The sequence below is a fragment of the Microtus pennsylvanicus genome, chromosome 8 (assembly GCF_037038515.1).
Source record: "Microtus pennsylvanicus isolate mMicPen1 chromosome 8, mMicPen1.hap1, whole genome shotgun sequence".
Classification (NCBI taxonomy): domain Eukaryota; kingdom Metazoa; phylum Chordata; class Mammalia; order Rodentia; family Cricetidae; genus Microtus; species Microtus pennsylvanicus.
The window spans coordinates 60,706,075-60,733,847 of record NC_134586.1 but is presented as its reverse complement, the minus strand read 5'-3'; the positions used below and the strand labels follow the sequence as shown (position 1 = coordinate 60,733,847).

Here is a 27,773-nt window from a genome sequence, read left to right as displayed (position 1 = left end):
AAAAAAAGAAAAGGTTGAAATTAAAACAATCCTCATGCTCACTAATGAATTAAGTTTTTTTTTTAATGACAATGGGTATTTGAAAATTTAACAAACCTAATTATAATTTAGATTTAGGATTTAGAAACAACATAATTTTCACAAACAAAAATTAAAGTCCTCCAAACAAATGCATTTAACCCACACATGTTAACACTATTTAAAAGATATTTAAGTAGAATTTTTAAAAATCATATCCATGAACATTCATTTTGAAATGCATATGTATACTTAGACTTGAAGAAAAAGCATAAATTCAAAAATAACATCTCAAATATAAAAGCAACATTTCAAAGAACACCAAAAATTCTATCAAGCAGTATCTCTGAGATGGTGCCTTCCAAAGACAGCAGCTTACTTCTCTAAAGGTCAAGCAAAAGACACTGATCACCAAAATAAGACTTCAAATGCTAATGGCATTCCAAACAAGGTACTCACTATATTGGGAAAAAGATGAGTAAAATAGTGAAAACTACCACTGATCAAATCTAATTTATTTTCAAGATTTAATGGAAAGTAACACAGTTTCAAAGACATAGTATCCCTTACACATACAGCTTTACAATTAACAAAAAATACTTCCCTATACATTGTTTACAAATAAATGTCCTAAAATTACAATATGTAACAACAAATACCTCCTGGAAGACATATTTGATTAAAAGAGGGTCAGAGAAGAAAGAACAAGTAATATAGCTTTTAACATAATAGTCTTCAAGGTGAAATGTGTCTATTGCTCAATGTTTTATTGTTCCTTCAGCATTTGGAAAGGAAAAAGAGAAAGAAAAAACCCAACCCTCACTAAATAGCTCTCTGAATTTTAAAACTTCTGAGAAAAACTTTTGTTTTCACTTCAAAAACATTTTAAACAAAAAGTTTAAACAATTTACAAAACAAAGTTTCTACAATTAAACTACAGCTGACATTAATCCTGAGTTCTACCTTGGCAAGAACTACTCAAAAGTCAAGTTACTTACTTCCAACACTGTGCATCTAAGTTTTGACAGACTAAAGGATTTCATTAAACTTCCTGGCTTAATTGTACACTGTAAAAACAAAATGTCTGCATAGACTCCTTAGTGCTACAAATAAAAAGCTAAAAGAAACCATCAATCAAGAGTCTGTAGTAGTGTCCAATCCAATCCATGTCTCTGATATAAATTAGGTATTGTTTTTACCAGACACACCAGCAGGCAGAAAATTAGGCATAATTTATTTGTACCATAAAATGTTTTATTTGAATAAGTTGTCAACATTTATAAATCCAGATTGTACCCCCCAAATCTGATTTTCAGCTTTTCTTGAAACACATACAAAGAAATGATAATAATGGATATGCTTTTTTGCTATTAATACCTATATAAGCTGAAAGTGGTCAATGCCCTGCTTACTAAGGCACTTTATTTAATTCTACTCACCATGCACACTGTCTTCCAACAGGCATCCTTCTTGATACACTAAGTAAGCTCAGTAAAGGTATCTATGCAACCCCAAATCCTAGACTTCATATCATAATACCCAGATAGCTGCTCAAAAGGAGCACTGCCTCTATAGGAAAAATAATTACCTAAGAAGCAAAGAAACTCCAAAAACTATAGATTTGGGCTAGCTCTGAATCACTATGAAAACACCAACTCCTATCAAAGCCTGCCCTTTATCTTCTGACTAGCTTCAATAAAAAATATTTGTTGCCCAATGATTAGAGTTAAATACCTACCTGGACCCACATGACAGAAGGAGAAAGCCTGACTCTCACAATATCCTGACTTCCACAAATTCACTGTGGACACGTGTACCAACACTCACAAACACACAAAATATATAAATGAGTAAATTGGGGACTGTCTTGAATCAAGTTATTTCAGTCAAAAGGACATAGGAAATCAAGGCAAATTTCTTTAAAACCTGAACGCCAGTTTGTGAGGAAACAGTCTATTACTGTATTCTTAAAAGTGCAGCTCAGGCTATAGTTTGGAAGACTCAAATGTAGAAAGCAAAGATGCTGTAGGATTTACCTAGTAGGAAAAAAACCTGAAATCAGAAATCCACAAGTACTAGCTATATATTCCTATTATCACAAATATGCATATACACACAAGGTAATAAAATATTTCACAAAAAACAAGAGGCAACTTGTACATCTAAATTAACATTCACATGCCCATTAACATTCACATGCCCATCATTGTCCATCAAGCAATGATGAATTCTTTAATTAGATGAATCCCAATCTGTAACGCTGACTGTTAAGACTGGGAGCAGGGAAATTAAGCAAGTGCATACAATGCACATTGGGTGTTAACTCAGCGGCATAGAAGTCATAGCAAACTTGTGGAATGAGAGGACAAGCTTAGAGGTCAGTCATAGTCATCATCTTCTACAGGGTCTCTGCTGTTATCACTGCCATATACAGGCTAGCTCCCAATAGGAGTGCTAGGATTGACACAGATGCTCGTGCTATTTGACTGCCAGGTTTGACAGACTTTGATCCTGGGGACTTGAACTCAGCTCCTCACACTTGTGTGGCAAATGCTTTCATTCACTCAGCCATCTTCATAGCCCAAAAGAAGTGCTTTTTAATGACTGCATGATTTTTCTCTGCTTTCAAAATTTTGTTTTATTTTATTTCCCCAGGGTTTTCCACCTTACACTTGAATAACTAGGGAAGCTTTCATTTAAATAGCCTACCCCATCTCCCATTTTCCTATTTATCTACACTTAAATCACTCTGAAACACTATCAATGTGTTGCTTCACATATCAAAAATTTAATTAGCTTCTCAAAGTCTTCCACCTCAAATCAGAATTGACAATTGCTTTTCAAGGCCTTGCATATTTATTTCTAGTATGTTCTTCAATGCCTCTTAGCATAAGGCCTTCTTTATGAACTTTTGTCTCTCTACGTGTTGCTGTTCCCATCTGGAATGCCATTTTTCTTCTTTAGAAAAAAATGTCTTCAAACTACTCCATAAAGAAAATAGTGCATCTGGTACAAGCCTTATCTAAATAGATGGAAAATGTTTTCTCAAACCAAAAGCAGATTTATGCTTTTCTTGTTCATCACAAATTGCTAGATACTTTATAGGCATTCTAATTGCTGGCCTGATAGCTACAAATCTGAAATCAACATAGAAACAGTATCTTCCCCTAATGTCATGAACAAATGGTTAAATATCACCAAACCACTCTCTCTTCCCGTCCCTCTTCTGAAGAGGTAACTACTGCCTCTCTCTCCCCTCACCCCCCTCTACTTTCCCCCTTCTTTCCTTTCTCCTTCCCTTTCCCATCCATAAGCCACCAAATAAACTCTATATACCGCTCCCCAAATCACCAAACCATTTGCTCCTTTTGGCTTTTCCACACAGGGTTTCTCAATGTAGCCATAGTTATCCTGGAATTCACTCTGTGGAACAGGCAGGCCTCAAACTCAGAGATCCACCTACCTCTGCCTTCCTAGTGCTGGCACTAAAGGTGTGTGCCACAACTGTGTGCTTGTTTCTAACTTTGAAAATATCCTTGGGTATCTTTTCTTGATGAGACTGCATAATCTGCTTTACAAAACAAATTTTATATAGTTCTTTATTTCTGCCCCCCATCTACTATAGCTACATACAAAGTTAAATCAGTATATACACAATGGATACTTTTTCTAAAATACAAAATAAAATCATCACAAGTTAAGATATATATTTTTCAATACATTATGACTGATTAAAAGTTCATAATAAATATGTGTTATTGGTATGCCCAGTTACAATAACAAAGAGCACCCAACACTCAAGTCTAGGGCTAGTTACAGATTACAAAGTGCTATGAAAGAACTATGCTGAGAGTTTTTTGAGTGACAAACAACTCTATCCGCTTTGGTGGAAAAAAGGAGCTACTACCATATTAAAATCCAGCATAGGGCTGGAGAGATGGCTCAGAGGTTAAGAGCATTGCCTGCTCTTCCAAAGGTCCTGAGTTCAATTCCCAGCAACCACATGGTGACTCACAACCATCTGTAATGAGGTCTGGTGCCTTCTTCTGGCCTGCAGGCATACACAGACATAATAAATAAGTAAATATTTAAAAAAACCAGCATATTTGTCTAAAATGGATAGATTGCTGCTTTTTTTTTTATTAAACCCAGGGCCTGGTATGTGCTAAACGTGTGCTCTACCACTGAACAACACTCCCAGCCCAGAATGATGCTTCCTTTTACTAGTGTTAACTTGAAGACAAGAGCATTCAATTCAGGTTTTCCCATTACTGACTGAAACCTGATAAATGCATACAAAGACAATAAAATGGTAATATTTTCAGGAGAGAAAAATAACAAGAGAACAAAAACCTAAACATAAGTAAGCCTCTTCAAGCCACCCAGACAATTCAAGACTAAAGCTTTAAATTAAAGCTTCTTTTAAAGTACATTCCCTTCTCACCATAATCTATATCTACAAATTGCATTAGTAAACAAAAGAACCAGTGATTCCTGTGCAGTTACAAGGGGTGGGGATGGGGGGTGATTCCTGTTCAGATTTACCAGTGGTTACTATCAAACACCATATACTATATAATACTATTCTTCAGCACCTATGTAAAATTTTCCTTCTGCTTATACTAATCACAAAGGCACCTTAAGCATATATTTTGGACTTTCCTCTCTCAATTTCCTGCATTTTACTCTATTTTCTGAGCTCATGGCTGGCTCCATAATCATCACTACATCCTGAATAATTCTGTTATGAAGTTATTTTAAAAGTGCCTTCTCAAGAAACACTGAAAAACTTCTGGTCCATACAAAACTCAGAAACACTTAAAGCAACATTAATATCTTTATCTTAGAACAGATATATGCAGGACTAAAATATACTGTCCTTTGTAAGTGCACATTACAAATGAGTCATAATTTTAGTCTAATAAATCTTAAACATACTTTCTCATGTAGCACTGTTATGAGTATACAATTTATTATATAAAGTTGATGCTGCATAAATGGGATAACTGAAAGTTAAAAAAAAAACGGCAAACTATATAGTATACTAAGTAACAGGAATACAGAAAGCCTAACATTCACTTCAATATTAAAGTTACTTACGATTACAAGTAGGTGCCAGGGTTGCAATCAAAATTAATTAGTCACTTACTTAATGCTTTGGTAACAGCAGCATATATAATAGAATTTAGAGAAAACCTGGGCGCTGAGCATCATTGTACAGCAATCTTTTAAAAACACTCACCTTCAAATGACTACATTCTACGTTACATAGAGAACACAAATGTGGAAATATTCTTGGAGATGCCGCATAATAATCATTCATCATAGAAGGGGTTGGCAGTCTCTTCATTTTCTGGGTACCAGCTTGTGTAAACTTTGGTAGCCACGAAGCTTTCACAATCCCAAATGGAGACCGAATGGGCAGGTCAGCCTCTGATTGGTAACTCTTTTTACTTCCTCTAGGTCCAACATGTGCATCATCTGAACTGATCACGGGCTTCTGTGGGATCCGCTCTTGCTGGTTTAAAGCTGAAATTAATTCAGAGGAAAAGGATGGCTGGTTCACAGATGGAGGAACAAGAGACTGACTCATTGTCTGGCTAACTGTTTGGCTAAGAGACTGGCTGACGGACTTTACAGGCTCAAGGACTGACTGTCCTGAAATGTGTAAGCCTGTCATTTTGGTTCCACTCTCAGCTGGGAAAAAGGACTGACTTGAGGACTCACCAGGGAAGTCCATCTGACGAAACACATCTTCCACAGGAAACACGGAATTACGTGTCACATTTGGAGAGGGAACAGTTGCAGAAATGTTCTCCTGCGACCGAAATTCATTCTTGACCTCATCAGTTGGAATTTCAGGATCATAAATACGTACTTCAAGTGGATCTTCTGTATAGCCATATTTGCTTGCATGCCCATAATCAATTACGTTACTTGAAACTGTTTCTTTACCAAGTGTTTCCTTATTTCTGCTGTGAGAAGGTAAATTAGGTAATCGGCGCCCCATTTTTCGCATTCTTATATCCCTCAATATTAATGGCATATTTTCAGGAGTTAGCTGTTCATCAGGATAGCGACTAAGTTCTTCTAGGTCTTCATTTGATAATCCAAAACTTGCTAAGATACTTGAGGCACTCTCCTTTGTATAGCGGCTCTGTACTTTAGGACTCTGCTCTGTAACCTGAGTTACAGAACTCTGTTTCACTTCCACTGGTGGAGTTATATGAGGCTCATCATCCCACCGACTACTATGAGGTTTCTCCTTCTTTTGTTGTGCTTCATGAAAATCCATTTTTTCTTTGGCTAATCTTGGATCAGTTCGGTGTTGAGTTACCTGAACATTCATTCTCTGTGGTCCCATGTTCTGATAAGATTCATGGCCAGGAAATCTGTGTGGAATTCCACGGGCTCTCCCTGCTGGGTAAAATCTTGGAATACCCATAGATCCAGGCCTCATAAATGGTCCTGGAGGCCTCATCCCAGGAGGATTAGGTGCTCTCGGCCTTTGAAGTGGAAAGGTCCCTCGAAGATTAAACCTGGGTCTCGACATGGCTACTTTCGAGAATGTCTGATTTAATAAACTATAAGGTGTTGTTGAACCATGTGAGGCAACGACATTCAGCTGCTGAAGCGCCAACTGAGTCTTAATCTGAGCAAAGTGCAAAGGAGATGGGCCCAACAGAAGTGGGTTTGCAATGCCCAGGCTCAAGGGATTCACAAGTGGTGCGAAATTTTCCAAGAATAACACAAAGCTGAAAGTTAAAACACAAATATTAGATCATTTTAACTCAAACTACTTCATGAAGTGGGTTCTACAGCCAGAGTAAAACATTTTGAAATAAAGCCATGATACCATTTGGCACTGCATATACTTCACAAAGTTTTAAATTTTCCCCTAAAACTTTCTCTTCTTTTCTGAATCCAAAACACAAACCCCAAATCTCAAGCCAGAGTTCGTGTATATTGCCGTGCATGATTTGAGGTGCTGGGTGCTGTCCTAGGTGCTGAGATGTAATTCACAAGTCCTTTTACATAATCTTGAAAAAGACTGAGGATTTATTTTGTGGTTTTATACTGAAAAAAAAAGATGATGACATTAAAATTCTTAGAAATGCACATAGACTCAGTATTGTGTTATCAAACATAAGAAAATTAAAAGAACTGTAACTTTAAGATTTTATTCAGACCCATTATTCAAAGACACATTCTTCCTTGGAATCAGTCTTCACATCTACTAAATTCCACATGGCAATTAAACTAAATACTTATATTCCTGATACTGAACAGTTGATTCTGGTAAAGTAAAAATTGTGTCACCAAGAATCTAATTACAAAAGTCTAACAAAGGAAGTGCAATGGCATGGAATTCCTTATAACATACAACATAACATGCAACAAAACCAGTCACCCTGATCTTTCCATTGTTGAGAATACAGACAAAATACACAGGTAACAATGTCTATAAAGTGTTAGTTACTGATCTAAACATTTAACATGGATGTATTCATTTAGTTCTCACAACTCCCAGAGATACACACTGTTTTAAATTGAGAGATTAAGTAACACATAGACATATGATGCTGGGATTTGCATTCAAATCAAATTCAGATTTAATTTAGCTCCACAATCCATGCTTAAACTACTAACAGATGTAATAACACTATCCTACAGGTCTCAGACATTAAATTTACTAAAAGTGGTTGGTTACTGACCACGTTCTCACATTGCTACACTACCCAGTCTAACCAACTTCAGGGAAAAGCAGTACTTCAGCTATCATTCAGGACCAAGTCAGCAGCCAGAGTGGGTGACTTTCCTCATCCATATACCTAAAGATTTACTTACTTTTAAATATATTCATGTGTTAATTACATACATGTAAGTATGAGTGCCTGAGGAAGCTAGAGGCATCATATTCCCCTGAATTAATTACGGGTGTTTATGAGCTCTGTGCCACATGGGTGCTGGGAAAACCCGAATCATCTCTGCAGGCCCAATAGTTAGTTTTATAAGGTTCTGGAGATTAAACTCAAGTCCTCATGCTTTATTTATGCTTGTTAGTAAGATGAAAATATATTTGGGTAAAACATTCCCTCTTTTCTTTTCTTTTTTTTTTTTTGATTTTTCGAGACAGGGTTTCTCCATAGCTTTTGGTTCCTGTCCTGGAACTAGCTCTTGTAGACCAGGCTGGCCTCGAACTCACAGAGATCCGCCTGCCTCTGCCTCCCGAGTGCTGGGATTAAAGGCGTGCGCCACCACCTCCCGGCTAAAACATTCCCTCTTTTCAAATCCAATCATTTTGCATATTGCCAATTTTCCCCCTGGAGCTGAGACCTAATAAGTACTCTATCACTGAGCTAAATTGCCCAGCACTGCATTTCTTTAATTTTTATAAAGAAGAATTTTACATTATGCCTGTTCAAATACCTAAAAAGATCCCATCCTTTCAAATTTTATATGTATAATGTCCAACAATCTAGGCAACTTCTCTCTACCACCTTTGTAATTTGGAAGGTATTTATTCCAGCTAGGCCTTTGCACCTTTGTCTTCTCATTAAAATAACCAACTTGCCCTGGATGGTGACTTATATGATTTTATACTTATTCTGCATGGTCAGCTTCCATCAAATTTTCCTTGACCACTAAGATCAGGTGAGTCTCAACATCTTAATTATTTCTTGAACCACTTTTGGTATCTCTAGCTTATGATTTGTGCTAATAAAATGCATGCCCTTCCCAACAATGCAGCACCAAGTGAAGTTATATGTTCACTGAAAGACTTTTCTCCCAAGTATATAAAACCATATTCAGAAGAACCTCAAATTTTTGTTCAAGTATTTAAAAGATCACATTCAAAGTTGTCATTGTTAATGTACATAAACCAGTTTTTTATATGCATCAATCTATGCATGTGTTTGTGTGAATGAATGTAGGATGTCCTGCCACATCACATATGTGGAAGTCAGAGGACAATCTTGGTTGTTACAAATCTTTGCTTTCTACCTTGTTTGAGACAGGGTCTCTACTGTTTACTGTTGCATATGTCAACATATTCAAGATATGCTGTAGGCCCAAGACTTTCTGAGGATACTACTGTCTCTACTTCCCATCTCCCTATAGTAATTCTAAAATTACAGAAGCTGGATACCACACCCAACTTTCAATGAGTTCTGGAGACCTGAACTCAGATCTTCATGCTTGTGTAGGAAGTGTTTTTCCCACTGAGGTTATCTCCCTGGCCCCTCAGATTTCAAGTTAGAATGAAACACAAAAATAAAAATTGCCCAGGCTATAAATTCACCACAGCAAATTCAAAGCCAGTATTTTAAAAATGCTATTTGTAACAAACTCCAGAAATCACAGATCATTAAATTAGTTTACCTTTGTCATTAGTTTACAACTTTGTGCTCCTTAAAAAATAAGAACTGCTCGGTAAGCAGTTTTCAATTAGTTATTCTTTTAAATTTTTCAAGGGTGGTATGTGTGAATATGTTCACATGTACATGGAGGTTGTCTTCAGTCATTCTCCATCTGATTCATCTTCTTTGAGGCAGGGACTCACTGGGTAGCTCTGGTTGGCCTCAAACTTACAGAGACCTGCCTGCCTCACAACAGGCAGACCTTTTTCAAGAAAGAGTCTCTCTCATTGGACCTGGAACTCACTATTTTGGCTTTGCCAGTGAGCCATAGGGATTCTCCTGTTTCTGTCTCCCTAGCTCTGTATTTTATAAAAGTATACTTCTGTACCTGAGTGCTGTGGATCAAACTCAGGTTCTCATGCTTTTTCTACAAGCACTTTATTGACAGAGCCATCTCCCCAGCCCCTATTCTGACTCTTTATACATCATCTTCTCCAGCTGATGAAGACTGCTTTTACACAGAGAGAAGCACTAATTTTTTCAAATACTGTTTCCTCTCCCAAGTAAAACACAAATGGTACAGATTTATCAGCCATCTAATTACTATATGTAACTATGAACAATTTTAAGTTGAAAAGAAGTATACTTGAATTTTTTAAAAAGCAAAACCCTATGTATTCTTCAAAGTACCTAGCATCTTGGTCTTGTGGTGATATAAATGATACATTTATAGAGTACAGATACCAGTTGTTTTACAAACTGTATTCTTCGAGACCTCTTAAGCATAACAAGTGCCCTTAATCAATAAGCCATTTCTCCAGCCAACAAAGTATTATTTTGAAGTTATTCTAGGGTTGAACATCCAGGGCCTCAACCATACTAGCTAAGAGCTGCCACTGTATCCCCAGCCTATTTGATGTTTTTGACTGACATTTTACTGTCAATTTAATACTTTTCATAGCAGAATATTAAATGGTAAAATCATTTGAATTGTTTTCCCTGATGAATGGCAATCTTAAAATTCCTTTCAATGTCCTTTAAAAACAGAAACAATCTGAAACAAAATTTCAGTATAATCAATCACTATAATCAATTATAAAAAAATCCTTTTAGCAAATAATAACAATGACAGTAAGAAAACTCAATGGTTAAGGCACTTGTTGCCAAGCCTCAACTGAAGTTCAATCCCTGGAATCTACAGGGTAGAAGGAGAGATCAATTCCTGAATGTTATCCTCTGACCACCACACAGAGCTTTTGGCACACCCACCCACAAACATATACACAAAATAAATAGGTACATTTAAAAAACAAGAAAGAAATCAATAGCAGAAATGGGTTTCTTGGCACAAGTATGAAGAAATGGTTACACAGATTAAAAAGACACTACCATTAGATCCCATGAAGTAGAGAAAATAAAGCTGGCTTCTGGCCTCCACCTGTATAATCTGACACATGTGTCCACACATACATATTAACTTTTTACAATCTTACACTTAAGACTTTATAGAGTTTCATGTTTTCAATGTTGTTTAATAGTCATCCCACTTGAAATAAACAAAATCCCTGAAAGCAAATAGTTCCTACAACACACCGTTTTACAGATTAAGCCTTAGAACAGAGCTAAGAAGTAACCACATTTCAACAAAACCCACATTGCCCCCTGGCTTTTCTTTTCATGCTGAATCCCAGATAATAAAATAAATTTATTTTATAGCTTTTTTCCTAATTATTAAAAAAAATGTTCTTTACCTTTTATCAAAAGCAAGGAAAAAGAAAAAAAATAGCCCATAAACACCCAAAGAAAAGTTTTCTATAAACTCATCAAAAAGGAAAATATTATTTTAACTTTCTTTTTCTAGGTCTATTACCTCTATCTTACTTTATGCTGTTCTGTTAGAACACAACTACAAAATATATCAATTCACTTTGGCACTTAGGAACACAGCTACGGCAATAGTCACTTAATACAGCAGTCCAATTGTTTGTTTAATCATAAAAATAACATGTATCTGTGCTTTCTTCCACCTGTTGACCTCTTCTAACATACAGACAGATCCATTCAGCCAATTCTTTAATGTCATTAGTTCTGTTGTGTTTCTCAAAAGAGGCACAGTCACAGTTTAAGTGTTACATGTTTGGCTTAGATTAAGTATCATGTTAGATGCGAAACTGGCAAAATGTATCATTTTTAAGGAAATGGTCAAGGAAACAATCAAAAGCACTACCTGGCATCATTAAAAGCAGCACTGACTTTCCTGCTACTTGAAAAGATGGATGAAAATAATGGCTTCAGATCTAAATTTTAAAACCAAAGATGAGGGCTGGAGAGACGACTCAGCAGTTAAGGGCACTTGCTGTTCACCATGTTCTTCCTAAGGACCCAGGTATGATTCCCAGCACCCATGTGAGGCAGCTCACAAACATCTATAACTCTACCTTCAGAGGATCTGATGGCTTTTTCTGGCCTTTTCAGGCGCACCTGCACACACATGACATACAGACACACACATACACATAAATAGATCCTTAAAAGATTTTAAAACAAAGACCAGCTGGTACCATGCAATGCTAGGGACAAATCACAATTAGACTACATATTAAAAACCCCAAATAGCAGTAAAATTTTTTTTTTTTTGGATTTTCGAGACAGGGTTTCTCCGTAGCTTTTGGTTCTTGTCCTGGAACTAGCTCTTATAGACCAGGCTGGCCTCGAACTCACAGATATCCGCCTGCCTCTGCCTCCCGAGTGCTGGGATTAAAGGTGTGAGCCACCACCGCCTGGCTAGCAGTAAATCTAATAGTTATTCCTAGGAAAAGCTTTTTGAAAAAAAAAAGTATAATAATCGGCTAACTTTATTTTTTACTAAAAAAAACCCCATTCTATATTAATAAATGTATCTCCACAGCATAACAATAATTTGATGATAAAAGATACTCTCCTGAAAACAGGCAAATAGTCTCACCTACCTTGCTGTCCTTAACAAACATAGTACATTAGGGCTGGGATGATGAATCAGTAAATATCAGGACCTGGATATGATTCTCAAAGCTGGGTATAGTCATGCACTGGGGAGACAAACAAGCAAATGTTTGGCCAACCAGTCTAGCACACTTGTTAAGTTCCAGATCAGTAAGAGACAAGGTCTCCAAAAAAATAAAAATACTGGGCTGGGGAGATGACTCAATTATGTTAAGAGGGTTTGTTACATTGCACAAATATGAAAAAAGACCTGAGTTCAAATGCACCAAAGTCACACAAAGGGGGGAAGCATCCCAGTGCTTCAGGGAAACAGATACAACAGCATCATTGGAACTTGCTGGCTACCAACTTAATTCTAGATTCAGCTAGACCCTATTTTACTGCAATAAGGTGCAGAGTGATAAACAGGGCACACAAAGGTAAACAGCAAGAACATCCAAGGCTGTCCTCTGACCTCCATACACAAACACACACACACATGTACATACAGACACACAAATAAATGAATTAGCTTAAGAGAAACTACCTGATCCAAGCTGGAATAAAAAAATCATCCCTGGGATTACTTAGTCATAATTACAAATGGAAAAAGGGGTTAATGTTTACAAAACTCAAATGCTGCTGAGAACTGTATTTACCAACTTACTGAGAAAGCACAAGCACTAAAACAAGACCAAGTTCCCACAATGCAGGGAAGTAGTAGTACCAAAGGGTAAAACAACACTGAAAGTTTGGATGCCCAGCTATAGTTGCTTCTGAGGTGCAACTGCACCATTGTCCACCAACCTTGTGGTTATATACTTCTCTCATGTAGAATATGGGCCAAATTGTTTCCATCTCCCTAAAGGGCTTTGGTTACAACATGTTAAAGTAAGAATACGTAACTAACTATGCCTTAAAGTGTCAAAAACACTAAGCTACAAAAGAGCATATAGAGCAGTGGTTCTCAACCTGTGGCCCAAGACCCCTTTGGGATGGAACAATCCTTTCACAAGAGTCACATATCAGATATCCTATATATCAGATATATACATTACAATTCATAACAGTAGCAAGATAGCAACAAAAGTAATTTTATGATTGGGGTCACCACAACATGAGGAACCATATTAAACGGTCAGAGCATTTGGAGTGGTGAGAACCACTGATATATAGAATATCTTTCTTGGGGGTTGGGGAGGAGAACATTACTTATGGTTACAAAACACGAGTGACAGTAGAGAAACCCAGTTACTCATAAAATGTTAAATGTCAGTAATACTAAGAGGACACGGGAATATTTCAAGTAGGACATCTTTTGAATGGTTTTGACCTCAGGAGGCATGTGAAAGCAAATCAATAAGAATGGAAAGGAAAAAAATCTTTATCTAAACTAAAAGGAAACCGGCATACTCATATTTTACACAAATAACCACAATCCTAAATCAGGCAGTGGTGGCGCACGCCTTTAATCCCAGCACCCAGAGACAGAGGCAGGCGGAGCTCTGTGAGTTCAAGGCCAGCCTGGTCTACAATAGCTAGTTCCAGGACAGGAACCAAAAAGGAGAGACCCTGTCTCAAAAATCAAAAACAAAACAAAACAAAAAACCCCACAATCCACCTAAGGGGAAAAAGAAAACTAATCCAAGTAAGTCACAAATTCACTATCAATTTAAATATTCTTTTGAGTAATATGGACAAAACAGTTCCAAAAGAGTTTATTGCTGCTGAACTGAACAAAAGTAAATGTTTTCATGGTATTTGAAACCAGAGTTCTCACTGTGGAAGACAAGATATACAAATAAGGAGTGGGAGGAAGCAAGAATGAACTAAACAGTAATAAAGTACAAAATACTGGTGTCTATACTAACAAATTAACCAATGAAAGAGAAGGGAAAGTTCTTTGGAGAGGAGAAGGTAGAAAATAAAAAGTCATCATTTTAAAACTATCAGTAAAGCATATCTTAAAAAAAAAAAAGCCAGGCAGTGGTGGCGCACGTCTTTAATCCCAGCACTAGGGAGGCGGGAGGCAGACAGGTGGATCTCTGTAAATTCGAGCCAACCTGGTCTACAAGAGCTAGTTCTAGGACAGGCTACAAAGCTACAGAGAAACCTTGTCTCAAAAAACCAAAAAAGGGGGGAAAAAAAGATGCATCTTAGATAAGAATCTGAGCAAGTGTTATACACAGAATGAGTGGGTGATGTACGAGACATTTCTATGTTTTCAAATGTCTCTCCTCAGCAAACAATTTAGCCAACAAATGATGAAACAGCATCACCCATGAAGGGTTGATGAACATATGAAAGTGCAAGTCAGATCTGATACATAACATTACTGTGTTTAATCAAGAATACCAGATGAATCCAAAATAACAAATAGTCTATGAAAGCATTCCAGGTTTCATAGTATAAAAAGTATAAAAGAGACACGACAATTACATGTAGTATCTGGTCCTAGACCAATCCTATACTTAAGTGAGGAAAAAAATCTATAAAGAGCACTAATGGGTGAAGCAACAAACCAGATTACAGACTAAATAATATTATCAGTTCAATTTAAATGCTAAGTATTTTAGAGATAAAGGAGCACAATGTACAAAATGTAATGTCAAATAAATAAGAGAAAAGAAAAAAATTCATTTTCTTGTCACTCAGAGCTTAAATCCACTCAAAACTAATGATCCAACATTTTATATCCATCACTGAACTATATAATTGCTTAATTGTAATCTAGATCAAAAAGATTACAAACAAAACACAAGGCAGGTAAATTGCAATATAATGAAGAACATTACCTGCAAATTTTATTTGGCCCTTACTTTTTCTACATCATGTACTCTCCCTAACTACTGACTGTTAGTCAGCCAGTTACAAAATCTATAATAATTTAATCTTTGGGGAAATTTCCACTGATTCGAACATACCCTCCCAAAGTAGGAGGAGTGCCAATGACTGATTTCATACAAAACTGGTTCACTCCCATTAAGTAAAACTTAACACTATCAACTAACTTTAGAGAGGTAGCGCGCACACACACGCGCACACACACACACACACACACACACACACACACACACACACACAGTCTAAAAACTTAGACCCTAACAAAACAAATAAAAGAACTCTGACCATAAATATTCAGTGTTTCCATCCTGATTCTGCTGTTTATTAACAATGTGGCACTAAGAAAGCAGAGTGTAATTTGAAGTGGGAATTTAAAAATATATTAAGGATAGCTCAGCAAGTAAGAGCCTTTGCGATTCTTGCAGAGGACCCAGATTTAGTTTCCAGCACCTACATGGTGGCTTAGAATTATCAGTATCTCCAATTCCAGGGGATCCGAAGTTCTCTTCTGGCTCCCATCAGGCACTGTACACACAATGTGCACAAACATACATTCAGGCAAAACATTCATATACAAAAATAAAATTTTAAAAACCTCAAGAATATGCTGTGAAAATAATTAATATTATAAATCCTGGCATGCAATAGGTACTCAACATTAGGTAAGTAAACAAAATGTTTTTAAGCAGATAGGGGTTCTTTTATTAAATTGTTAATAACATATGGGCAACTCCTGAAAACGCTGTATTAGAAACACTGAGTTTACACTCCTGCCTTTCTCTCAACAATTCCTAACCTGAGATCTAGCAGCGAACAATTCTATCCACTAAGTGCGTATTTAAAGTTACATCAAAATGCATAGATATAAATGTTGATGAGGCAAGGCCTTACTTATCTATTATTTAATTTATAAGAAACAGTGTTTCCTGAATAAATAAAAAGTAGTTGAGGAACTTATAAACAAACTTAAGAGATATATCAAGCAATTACAACAATAAACAAACTGCTCCAGTTACAAATCTATTTAGATCTTGACTTCAAAAACTTTTAATAGCCGCAGATGTGGTAGAGGGGAAATTTCAATACCGTCTGAATGGCTGATTATTAAGAAACTATTATTAGCAAAAATAAACATTTATTAGTAGTTGTTACTAATGATTTTATATAAGCAATTTTACTCCTAAATATTTTAATTTTGATCTGAGTTGTTGGAACTGATATTAGATACTAGACCCAGAGCCTTTAATCCCAGCACAGGGAGGCAGGTGGAGCTCTGTGGAGTTCAAGGCCACCTTAGTCTACTTAATAGAGTTCAAGTCTACGTAATAGGGTAACAAAGACACTGTCTCAAAAAAACAAAAACAAAACAAACAAGACTTGTTTAAAATAGGGTAGAAGTAGAAACTTGACAAGACTGACCATTTGTTAGCAATTACTGAAGCTGGATGATAGTTTCATGGATAAGTCATATAATTCTTTTTACTTGTGATATTTACTTTTTTAAAAAATATTTATTTATTATGTATACAATATTCTGTATGCATGTATGCCTGTAGGCCAGAAGAGGGCACCAGACCCCATTACAGATGGTTGTGAGCCACCATGTGGTTGCTGGGAATTGAACTCAGGACCTTTGGAAGAGCAGGCAATGCTCTTAACCTCTGAGCCATCTCTCCAGCCCCATGATATTTAATTTTTATGTAATAAACAAATTAATCTGGTAGCAGATGTTCATAAATGAACATCTGAGAGGCGAAAGTAGGACCTAGAAGTTGAAGCCAGTCTGAGCTACATAGCAAGATTCTATTTTAAAATACAAAAATAAAATTCAAACAAAAAAAATTCGCAATTTTCACTAAGCAGAGACAATTTTAAAAGCTACTTGAAAGTTTAATAAAAATAAAATTAAGAAAATAAAAAATATAAAGACTTACTGTAGGACTGGACCATAAAGTAGTTTAGTTTCTAAGGGCTGAAAAATAATCAAAATATATATGCCCCAAGATAATCACTAAGATCACGTATGTACCTTGGAGCTATCTCTCCTATGCTCCCCATTCTTATCAATCCAAATTTATTATTCTTGACCCTCAGGGAATCCATGTGATTATGGGTTTTAATTCTACACCGTATCTTTTCTTATTTTTCTATAGTCTTTCCTCCCATTTGGACTTTCTTTTCTTTTCTTTTCTTTTCTTTTTTTTTTTTTTTTTTTTTTTTTTGGTTTTTCGAGACAGGGTTTTTCTGTAGCTTTGGTGCCTGTCCTGGAATTAGCTCTTGTAGACCAGGCTGGCCTCGAACTCACAGAGATCCGCCTGCCTCCGACTCCCGAGTGCTGGGATTAAAGGCGTGCGCCACCACAGTCCAGCCCATTTGGACTTTCAACCACAAATTTCAAATGGAACAAAGGTAAAACAATAAAAAAGCTGGATATAAATGAGAGCTTATTAACTTAGTCACAGCAATTTTTTTCCTTTTGCCGACCTCTAAACTATCACATTTCAATGTTCATTAGCTCCTGTTTCCTTGGAAAACAACCCAAACTGTGGGGGTACCTATATATTAAAAGTACTGCTTCTTTATAGCTTTCATTAAGAAACTGGACAGTCTTATTCAAACCTTACAACAGCAAGGCACAGTGAACTAAGTATTTCAGGCTCTGACACTTAGGAGCTGAGTTCATGTATTCAATACTGATGTATCCAATACATGCCTGTTACTTAGACACAAAGAGTAACATAATTGTTTAATTATTATAAAGCAAGCTCAAGTCAACAATTCCAGCACTTGGAGTTACCACCCTGCCTCGGCCTCCAAGTCCAAGGCCACCCTGCTCAGATCTACGTAATGAGTTCTAGGATAGTCTGTGCTACCCAGCAAGATCTTGTAAATAAATAATCAACAAACTATTACAACAGATTCTGGTAAGTGAAATAAAAGGAATGTATAAACTTGATAGACATAAAACATTGTCAAGTTTGATAACTTTCAATTCTATTAATTTAATCTAAATTCCTTTTTTAGTTGAAAGGGAGTATCTTATAGGCTGCAATTTTCTATCAGGTGATATTACCTAGTCACATTAAACTTAAAAAAAAAGGTACAGCTGAAATTCATTAAGAAACATCTATGGATAGGAGCATTCCATACTCCATCTCAGTGGTCATGCATATAACAAGAAATACCAAGAAGCAAGTAGTATTACTTTACAAATAAGAAAACAAAGTTCAGCCGGGCGGTGGTGGCGCACGCCTTTAATCCCAGCACTCGGGAGGCAGAGGCAGGCGGATCTCTGTGAGTTCAAGGCCAGCCTGGTCTACAAGAGCTAGTTCCAGGACAGGAACCAAAAGCTATGGAGAAACCCTGTCTCGAAAAATCAAAAAAAGAAAAAAAAAAAAAAAACCAAAGTTCAGAAAACCTAAAGCAATTAATGTCTCACAAATAACTGTAAGAAAATAACCGATTCGAATACATAACTTCTGGTTCCAAGGCCTATTCTCTGTATATTAAACTAGTCATTTTTGTCTATTACATAAAAATTAAAATGTCGAAAATATCCTTAGAAAACTCTTAAGACATCCTGAAAGAGGTGACTGTGAAAACCTTTTTTAAGCACACGCCACAACAAATGCAAAAACTAAAATAAAATTAGTATACAAAGTAATACACGCATGTCAAATGAATACATTTTGAAACAGTTTATCAAAAGAAATGAAGAAGACTTGTGATTTCTTTCAGCTGTTTTATCTTTACCCACTGGTTTCAACACAAATAACAAGGCAGGGAATGGCCTAGCATATTATAGTGTATTACATTTTGGATTCCACATATCTGAAAGTACACATTACAGAATATGGGAATATAAAAGTCAAATTTTATAAAGCAGAATGCAATATATGCCCATTAAATCTGAACTGTATAATCATTAACAACATTTAGAAGAACATAACAAACAAGTTTTTTTTTTCTGTGTCAACGTCCTTATATTTTTTGTTGAAATCTTTTTCCAGTTTATCATTTTAAACTTGTAAACCGAAGCAGTAAACACAACTTCCTTGAAAAACGAGTTAGCCCTTCATACACAACGACGGGAATGGGGTGGAGATTGTGTGTGTGTGTGTGTGTGTGTGTGTGTGTGTGTGTCAACGACGGGAATGGGGTGGAGATTGTGTGTGTGTGTGTGTGTGTGTGTGTGTGTGTGTGTGTGTGTGTGTGCGCGTGCACAGTTTTAAAACTGATTTAGGAAAGATGAATTCGCATGGTTAGATGGATCCCGGTGACAAGCTTTTCTTTTCTTCAGAACTTTTCACACTGAGTATTCCTTTCAGAATTCCCAAACTGCCAAAGGGTTTGGGAATTTATTTAGTATTTTAATACTAAATAGCTCAAGGCTACAATCATTGTCTAGCTCAAAGATTTTGTAATACTGAGACTCCCTCATAGGCAATTACTTCAAACAACAAGGATGTCTGAAACATCCTCGGGGATGAGAGTCAGTAGTATAGACATCTTCTCTTGGAACAAAACAGGCCCAAGTCTGGAAACCACACCAACACTGGCAGTTAATCCCTGAGGTGCGGTGTTCACGACTCCTCTTAAGAATGTGGAAGTGTCACCGCCATTTACGACATCCTAGAGCCGACATTCTCGGCTGCACTGCTCACTGGGGCGCTTGGTCCGCAACACCGCACGCCCCCACCCCAGTCCCCCTCAAGGACGCGGTTCCAGCAGGGCTAAGGGAGCACGCGGCCCACAGGGGCTCCGAAAGGCGCCCGAGCGCGGCGGCCGCCCCGACCGGCTGGCTGTCAGGCCGGAGGAGCGGCAGAATCGCGGCGCAAGGAAGGGGCGTCCGGACCTCCCCGAGGGCGCCGCCCGCTCCTCCGTAGGGCGGCGGCATCTGGCGGCTGCGCCCAGCGGCACTGCGGCGCGATGGCGCGGTCGGTGAGTGGCGAGGGGAACGGACTGCGGCCCAGGCCCACCCAGGGGTCCCTCCGCTCTGCCTGCCCCCGCCGCCGCCATTTTGTGCGCAGCCGCTGCGACACATACAATAGTCGACCGCGACCTCAGAGGGACGGCTCGGGGCCTGCGCCCAGGGCCTCTGCCTTCCAGCCCACGGCTCCCCGCAAGGCAGCCGTCCTACCTATGCCTACCGACTAACAGCTGGGTCTCATCCGTGCCCCACACAGTTTAGCACTCGGCCTCCAGTCACGACGACGAAGCAGCCACCTCCTCCATAGGGCTACACGCATGCGCACCTTCTCTTAGCTCCCTAGTCCACTCATCGCGCCTGCGTGCCTCGGGCCAGACGTTCGCTGGAGACGCTACTCGGGCAGGGCCGCACTCTGCCTAGAGGGGGCGATCGCCTGATTTGGCGGGCCCTGAAGCTGTGGCGGTCGGGGTACCATCATTCAGGTCCTTGCCCGCCACCCCTCCCCCACTCCATCCCCGTCCCTCAAACCAGGCTGGTCTTTAAGCCTCCTCTTTGTCATGAACTCTTCCCTGATCACTATTTCCCCAGAATCACAAAGTAACGTTCACGTCGCACTTATTAGCATAATAATTTAAATATGTTAGGCATCCCCAGACTTCATCTCTTAACCTTTTTTTCTTTTGAGATTTCGGTCTCACCATGCAGCCCTGAATGGTCTGAAACTTCCTATGCAGACTAGGCTGGTCTCAAACTGAACAGATTTCACCTGCCTCTGCCTTCCAAATGTTGGAATTAAACGAGTGTTCCACTACACCCAGACTTACCTCCCTACCTACAAGAGCTAGTTCCAGGATGGGCACCAAAGCTACAGAGAAACCCTGTCTCGAAAAAACAAAAAAATAAAAAAATAAAATGGGAAATTAGAATGAAATGAAAACTCACTAAGATAAAAGACCTAACACTGGAAATCCTTTTATGTAATTTCACAATTCAAACAAACAAAATACCTGGGTGGTAAATATTTATCTTGATTTTTACCCATGAAAAATTTTGGATTAAGAAAAAAAATTTTAGCCGGGCGATGGTGGCGCACGCCTTTAATCCCAGCACTCGGGAGGCAGAGACAGGTGGATCTCTGTGAGTTCGAGACCAGCCTGGTCTACAGAGCTAGTTCCAGGACAGGCTCCAAAGCCACAGAGAAACCCTGTCTCGAAAAACCAAAAAAAAGAAAAAAAAAATTTTAAACTGTCTCTTCAATGCCCTGTCTTCTCAAATTGACTCAATTATGCCAAAGGAAACAGGCACTGCAAAAAAAAAAAAAAAAAATAAGGCAAAATTCAATCCTTGCCAACTAGGTAACATAACCACACAGTGACACCCTGCTTTGAGACTTTCACATCTGTTTTACAGACCACAATATTCACACCAAAACAAGCATAGGAAACCTGGCTAGGTGGTGAACACCTTTAATCCCAGCTCAGGAGTCAGAGGGGGGTGAATCTATTAGACTAGCCTGGGTCTACACATTCCATCTCAAAGGCCAGTCTGGGATACGCAATGAGTTTGAGGCCAAGTGAGTGAGAGGGTAAGACACTGCCTCAAACAGGAGCTTCTTTAATATATCTTTCTCACATCTAGTGACTTGACTGTCTTTTATCAGAAGATAATTCTTTTAAAAAAGCTTGTTTTTGTCAGGCACACACCTTTAATTCCAGCACTAGCATTCGGGTGGCAGAGGAAGGCAGATCTCTGTGAACTCAAGGCCAGCTTGATCTAAGTAGAGAGTTCAGTAATGGGAACTGAACTTGAACCATCTGGAAGAAAAACAGTACACACTCTTAACCATTGAGCCATCTCTCTAGCCCAGAAGGTAATTAATATATATAAAGAATATCTTCTATGTGTATTGATGGTATAGAGGTATGCCTTACAAAGAATATTTATCTTTTGTTAAATTTAGTTTAACTCCTTTAATATTCTCTCTCTCTCTCTCTCTCTCTCTCTCTCTCTCTCTCTCTCTCTCTCTCTCTTCTCTGTTTTGTTTTTCGAGACAGGGTTTCTCTGTGTAACAGTCCTGGCTGTCCTGTAACTAGTTCTTGTAGACCAGGCTGTTGGCCTCAAACTTACAGAGATCAGCCTGCCTCTGTCTCCCAAATGCTGGGATTAAAGGCTTGCGCCATCACAGCCTGGCTAACTTCTTTAATATTCCCTGTCTCTGCCATTCTAAACTTTAAATTTTCATGCAATCAAATCTATCTGTAGGACTCAGCCATGACAAGCTCAACAGAGGCCCAAATCTCAGTAGTTTACCCTAAGGCAATACCTGGTTCCAAGAAAGCCCACAAACAGAGACCACCCAGACACCACCCAAAAACAGGCCATCCAGAGGAAATTCCTAATATTCCAAATATTGTAGATAGGATCACCTGTCAAAACACACCCATTGCTTTTCACCAGGACATCCCTAGACAAATGTCAGCCAATCAAGGGTCCTGAACCTTAGAAATCCCTCACCCCAACCTTTGCTATTATAAAAACTCAACCCAACTGAGCTCAGGGCTCTCTGATCATGCAAATACATTGGACACACAGAGAGTCCAAGTTTGAACTTGAATAAGAATAAAGGCTCTTTGCTTTTACCTATAGTACTAGGACTCCTAGATAGTTTTTGGATCTGGGCATAACTATCCTTTTTACTTCATGACTTCTGCATTTTCTTTGTAGTCTAGAAAGCCCGACTCTATCTCTTATGTGGTGTTTTGAATAAGAATTGCCCCCAAAAGCTCATATATTTAAATGCTTAGTCATCAGGGAGTGGCACTATTTAAGAAGGATTACAAGGTGTGGCCTTGTTGGAGGAAGTATGTCACAGGGGAATGGGCTTTGAGGTTTCAAAAGCCCACACCAGGGGAAACACGGCTTGCTTTCCCTCTCTCTGCCCAGGGATCAGGAAGTGCCTCTCAGTTACTGCTTCAGCCACTGCCTCTGTGCCTCCATGCTCCCTTCCATGATAATGGATAACTCTCTGAAACTCTAAGCAAGCTCCCCAGTTAAATGCCTTACATGGTGTCTTTTCACAGCAAGAGAACAGTGACTAAAACTGAAGCTGGTACTAGGGACTGGAGAATTGCTGAGAAAAGCCTGACCATATGAATGAATATGAAAGAGTTTGGGATTTTAAACAAGAAAAGTGGTTAGATGCTTTAAGCAGCGCGTAATGGGCCATACTAGTAGGATCATGGAAAACAATGCTGAGGGCAGTTTGAGCTGTGGGGGTCCAGTTCAAGAAGTTTCAGAGGGGAAGAATATTAGTAAGTGGCCTAGAGACCATTCTTGTGATATTGTGGCATGAATGTGGCTGCTTTTTGTCCTTGTCCTAAAAATTTTCCTGAGGCTAATCTGAAGAGTTTTGAATTAATGACACTGGCAGGGGAGATTTCAAAACAGCCTAGTGTCATGTAGTTATTAGTAATCATTCTTATTTAGATCCATAATGGACAGAAGCAAGATGGACAAAGAGAAATACAAAATGTACAATTTGAGGTAAAAAGGAGTACCAGGAAGCATAATGGAGCTAAATCCAGCACTCAAGGAGATAGAAAGTTTAAAGAAAAGTCTGATGTTAAATGGGATAAAGGGTATAAGCTGTCTGACATGAGTACTGGAAACCAAACTAGGAAGTATTGTTGTGGAATATTATTTTAACTGGACTAAGATGTGTTGTATTTGTTTACGCTTCAGAATATTACTTTAACTATGTAAAGGTTTGTTACTGTTGTTTATGCTTGCCTAAAGCTTGACTGAGCATTCAAAATTAATTAAGTCTCTTTGTCATGATTTGGGAGCTGGTTGGTGGCCCAAAAGAAAAGCTTGGTGCAAAGTGTCTTTCTTATAATTGATAAAGGAGAACCCTGTCCACTATGGACAGTATTATCCCTAGAAAGGTGGTTCTAGACAATGTAAGAAGGCTAGCTAAGCCATGAGCAAGGCAGCAAACACTGTTATTCTATTGTTATTTTATCCAAGTTCATGCCTTCAAGTTTGGGCTTTGATATCTTTCAGTGATAAATTGTGACCTGGAAGTATAAGCTTAATAAACCCTTTCTATCCCAAGTTTCTGTTGGTCATGGTGTTTGGTCATAGCAACAGAATGCAAAGTAGAACACCATCACAACTTTCTAGCCTATGCTTAAATATTTGATCAATGTAACATTTTTGAGATAAGATCTCGCTAGCTTCATTTTCTTAAAAATGAATGAAATCAATCCCAAGAATTTCAAGTTTTAAAGGCAAACCATCGTTTCCTCATCTGATTCATATCTTCTCTTTAAAATAAATAAATCATCCTCCCCTGGGCTCCATATTCTGGACCACACCTTCAGCAGAAGACGTCGTGTAAGACAACCACCCACCACCCATTAACATTCTTTAAAGCCCACCCAACAGCCCCAAACTGAACACTTCACCTGGGCTCCATATTCCAGTCCACACCTTAGGCAGAAGATTTCTGCTTTACTGGAGGCCATAACCAGTCCTAGGGATACCAGAGACCAAGTTAGCACCCAGAATCCCAGAGGTACCACAGGTACATGGAACCCTAGAGGCAACATTGGCACCCGAAACACCAGAGGTCACACAGGAGGCAAAAATCTCAGTGGAGATACCACTACTGGACCGGAAGACTCCCTGGTCACCAGAACACCAGTCCACTCAGACCAGAAGGCCAAAGAGGAAACAGAGACAAAGGGAAAAAACATTCATCTAACAAAATAAACTAAAAAATCAGCACATAAACATAACAGCCTCAAACCCAAATGACTAAAGGCCAGTGTAAGAACACAACAACAGCTATGGTACTATGATACCATCAGGGCCCAGCTATCCTACCATAGCAAGTGCTGGATATTCTAACACAGCTGAAGTACAAGATGATGACCTTAAGTCCAATCTTATGAAGACATTAGAGGCTCTTAAAGAGGAAATTAATAAATCTCTTAAAGAAATCTAGGAAAATATAAATAAACAGGTGAAGGAAATGAATAAAACCATTCAAGACCTGAAAATGAAAATGGAAGCAATAAAGAAAACAAGCTGATTTGATACTAGAGATAAAAATTCTAGGTAAGCAAACAGAAAGTACAGACACAAGCATCACCAACAGAATACAAGAAGTGAGAATCTTGGGCATAGAAAATATGATAGAAGAAATTGAAACAATTGTAACAGAGAGTCCTGCTGAGCTGGCACATGGCATACAGTGGTCAAAGAAAATGTTAAATCTAAAATGTTCCGGCTGTGGTTTAAAGAAAATGGCCCCCAAAGGGAGAGACACTATTAGGAGGTGTGGCTTTGTTGGAGAAGGTATGGCCTTGTTAGAGGCAGTGGGCTTTGAAGTCTCATATATGCTCAAGTCATGTCCAGTATCTCAGACCAATCCTGTTGCTTCTGAGTGAAGATGTAAGAACTCTCAGCTCCTTCTCTAGCATCACGTCTGTCTGCATGCTGTCTTGCTTCCCACCATGATGATAATGGACTAAACCTCAAATAGTAAGCAAGTCACCACAATTAAATGCTATAAGAGTTGTCATGATGTCTCTTCACAGCAATAGAAACCCTAAGACAGTTTCTAACACAAAACATCCAGGAAACATGGGGTACTATGAAAAGACCAAACCTAAGACTATTAGGAACAGAAGAGGACTCCCAGATCAAAGGTCCAGAAAATATTTTCAATAAAATAATAGAAAAAATTTTCCTTAACCTAAAGAAAGAGAAGTCTATAAATCTACAAAAAGAACACTAAATAGACTGGACCAAAAAGAAAGTCCCCTGCCACATAATTATCAAAACCCTATGTACAGAAAAAGGAAAGAATATTAAAAATTACAAAGGGAAAAGGCCAAGTAGCATAAATACAGACCTATCAAAATTACACCTGATTTCTCAACAAAGACTCTAAAAGTCAGAAGGGCCTGGAAAGATGCCTTGCTGACTCTAAGAGATGACAGATACTAGCTCAGACTACTATACCCAGCAAAACATTAAATGACCACAGATGGAGAGAACATCTATTCACAAATCCAATCCTACAAAAGATACTAGAAGGAAAACTCCAACCCAAGGATGTTAACTATACTGAAGAAAACAGAAAATAAATAGTTTCATACCAGCAAACCAAAAGAAAGGAAGTGCATACACACACTCACACATACACACACACTACCACAAACAACATAAAATAACAGGAATAAACAATAACAGGAATTAACGATCATTAGTCATCAATACCTTTCAATATCAATGTTCTCAATAAGAAGACAATAAATACCCAACAAAAAGACATAGGCTAAAGGAATGGATGCAAAAAAAACCAGGATTCATCCTTCTGCTACATACAAAAAACATACTTCAGCATCAAAGTCAGACATTACCTCAGAGTAAAAGGTTGTAAAAATATTTTCCAAGCAAATAGATCCAAGAAGCAAACTGGTATAGCCATTCCAATAACTAACAAAATAGAATTCCAACCAAATTTAATCAAATTAGATGAGAAAATATATTCCATAACCAACAAAGGAAAGAATACTTCATACTTATCAAAGGAAAAATCCAGCAAGATGAAGTCTCAATTCTGAACATTTATGCCCCAAATGCAAGGGCGCCCACATTTGTAAAAGAAACATTACTAAAGTTTCAATCACACATCAAACCCTATATATTAATAGTAGAAGATTTCAATACTCCACTTTCACCAATGGACAAGTTATCTAGACAGAAACTAAACAGAAAAATAATGGAACTAACAGATGTTATGACTCAAATGAACCCCAAAACAAAAGAATATACCTTCTTCTCAGCACCCCATGGGACCTTCTCCAAAACTGATCATATACTCAGTCACAAAGCAAATCTCAACAGATATAGGAAAAGTGAAATAATCCCCTACATCCTATCCAACCACCATGAATTAAATCTGGATTTCAACAACAGCAGAAACAACAAATAAGTCTACAAACTCATGAAAATTGCATAACTCTCTACTGTATAACCACTGGGTCAAAAAAGAAATAAAGAAATTAAAGACTTCCTAGAATTCAATAAAAATGAATTCACAACATACCCAAACTTATGGGACACAAGAAGAGCAGTGGTAAGAGGAAAGGTCATAACAATAAGTGTCTTTATAAAGAAATTAGATCTCATACTGGCAACTTAATGATACACTTGAAAGCTCTAGAACAAAAATAAGTAAATACACCCAAGAGGAGTAGATGGCAGGAGGTAATCAAACTCAGGGCTGAAATCAAGAAAATAGAAATAGAACTATACAAAGAATCAATGAAACAAAGAGTTGGTTGCTGTGGAACACCCCCTATGTACACTGTAAAGATTTGTCGCTTGAATTGGTTTAATAATATAATGATTGGCCAGTAGTCAGGTAAAAAGTACAGGCAGGACAGTCAAACTAAGAATACTGGGAGAAAGAAAAGCAGAGTCAGACCTAGCCAGCTGCCAAGGAAGCAGGACATATAGAAAATGAGATAAGAAGCCATGAGCTACATGGCAAAACATAGATAAAAAATGTGAGTTAGGTTAAATGTAAGAATTAGGTAGTAACAAGCCTGAACTATTGGCTGAGCATATATAACTCATATTAA

General features: G+C 38.0%; 1 protein-coding gene across 24 annotated transcripts in view; it reads right to left on the bottom strand.

The window, feature by feature from the left end:
- Window positions 1–27,773, bottom strand: part of Znf638 (zinc finger protein 638) — a 130,796-nt gene that overhangs the window by 53,703 nt on the left and 49,320 nt on the right. For 6 of the 24 annotated variants that reach the window (XM_075983637.1, XM_075983646.1, XM_075983639.1 and 3 more), the window contains exons 1-2: window positions 20,336–20,474; window positions 5,261–6,773 (exon numbers count right to left, since the gene is read on the bottom strand). In XM_075983637.1, coding sequence (XP_075839752.1) covers window positions 5,261–6,571 — 1,311 coding nt within the window. In that variant the 5' untranslated portion in view covers window positions 6,572–6,773; window positions 20,336–20,474. Of the gene's footprint in view, window positions 1–5,260; window positions 6,774–20,325; window positions 20,475–27,773 lie in introns of those variants that run through there. The other 18 variants (XM_075983632.1, XM_075983636.1, XM_075983629.1 and 15 more) reach the window with 7 other exon arrangements.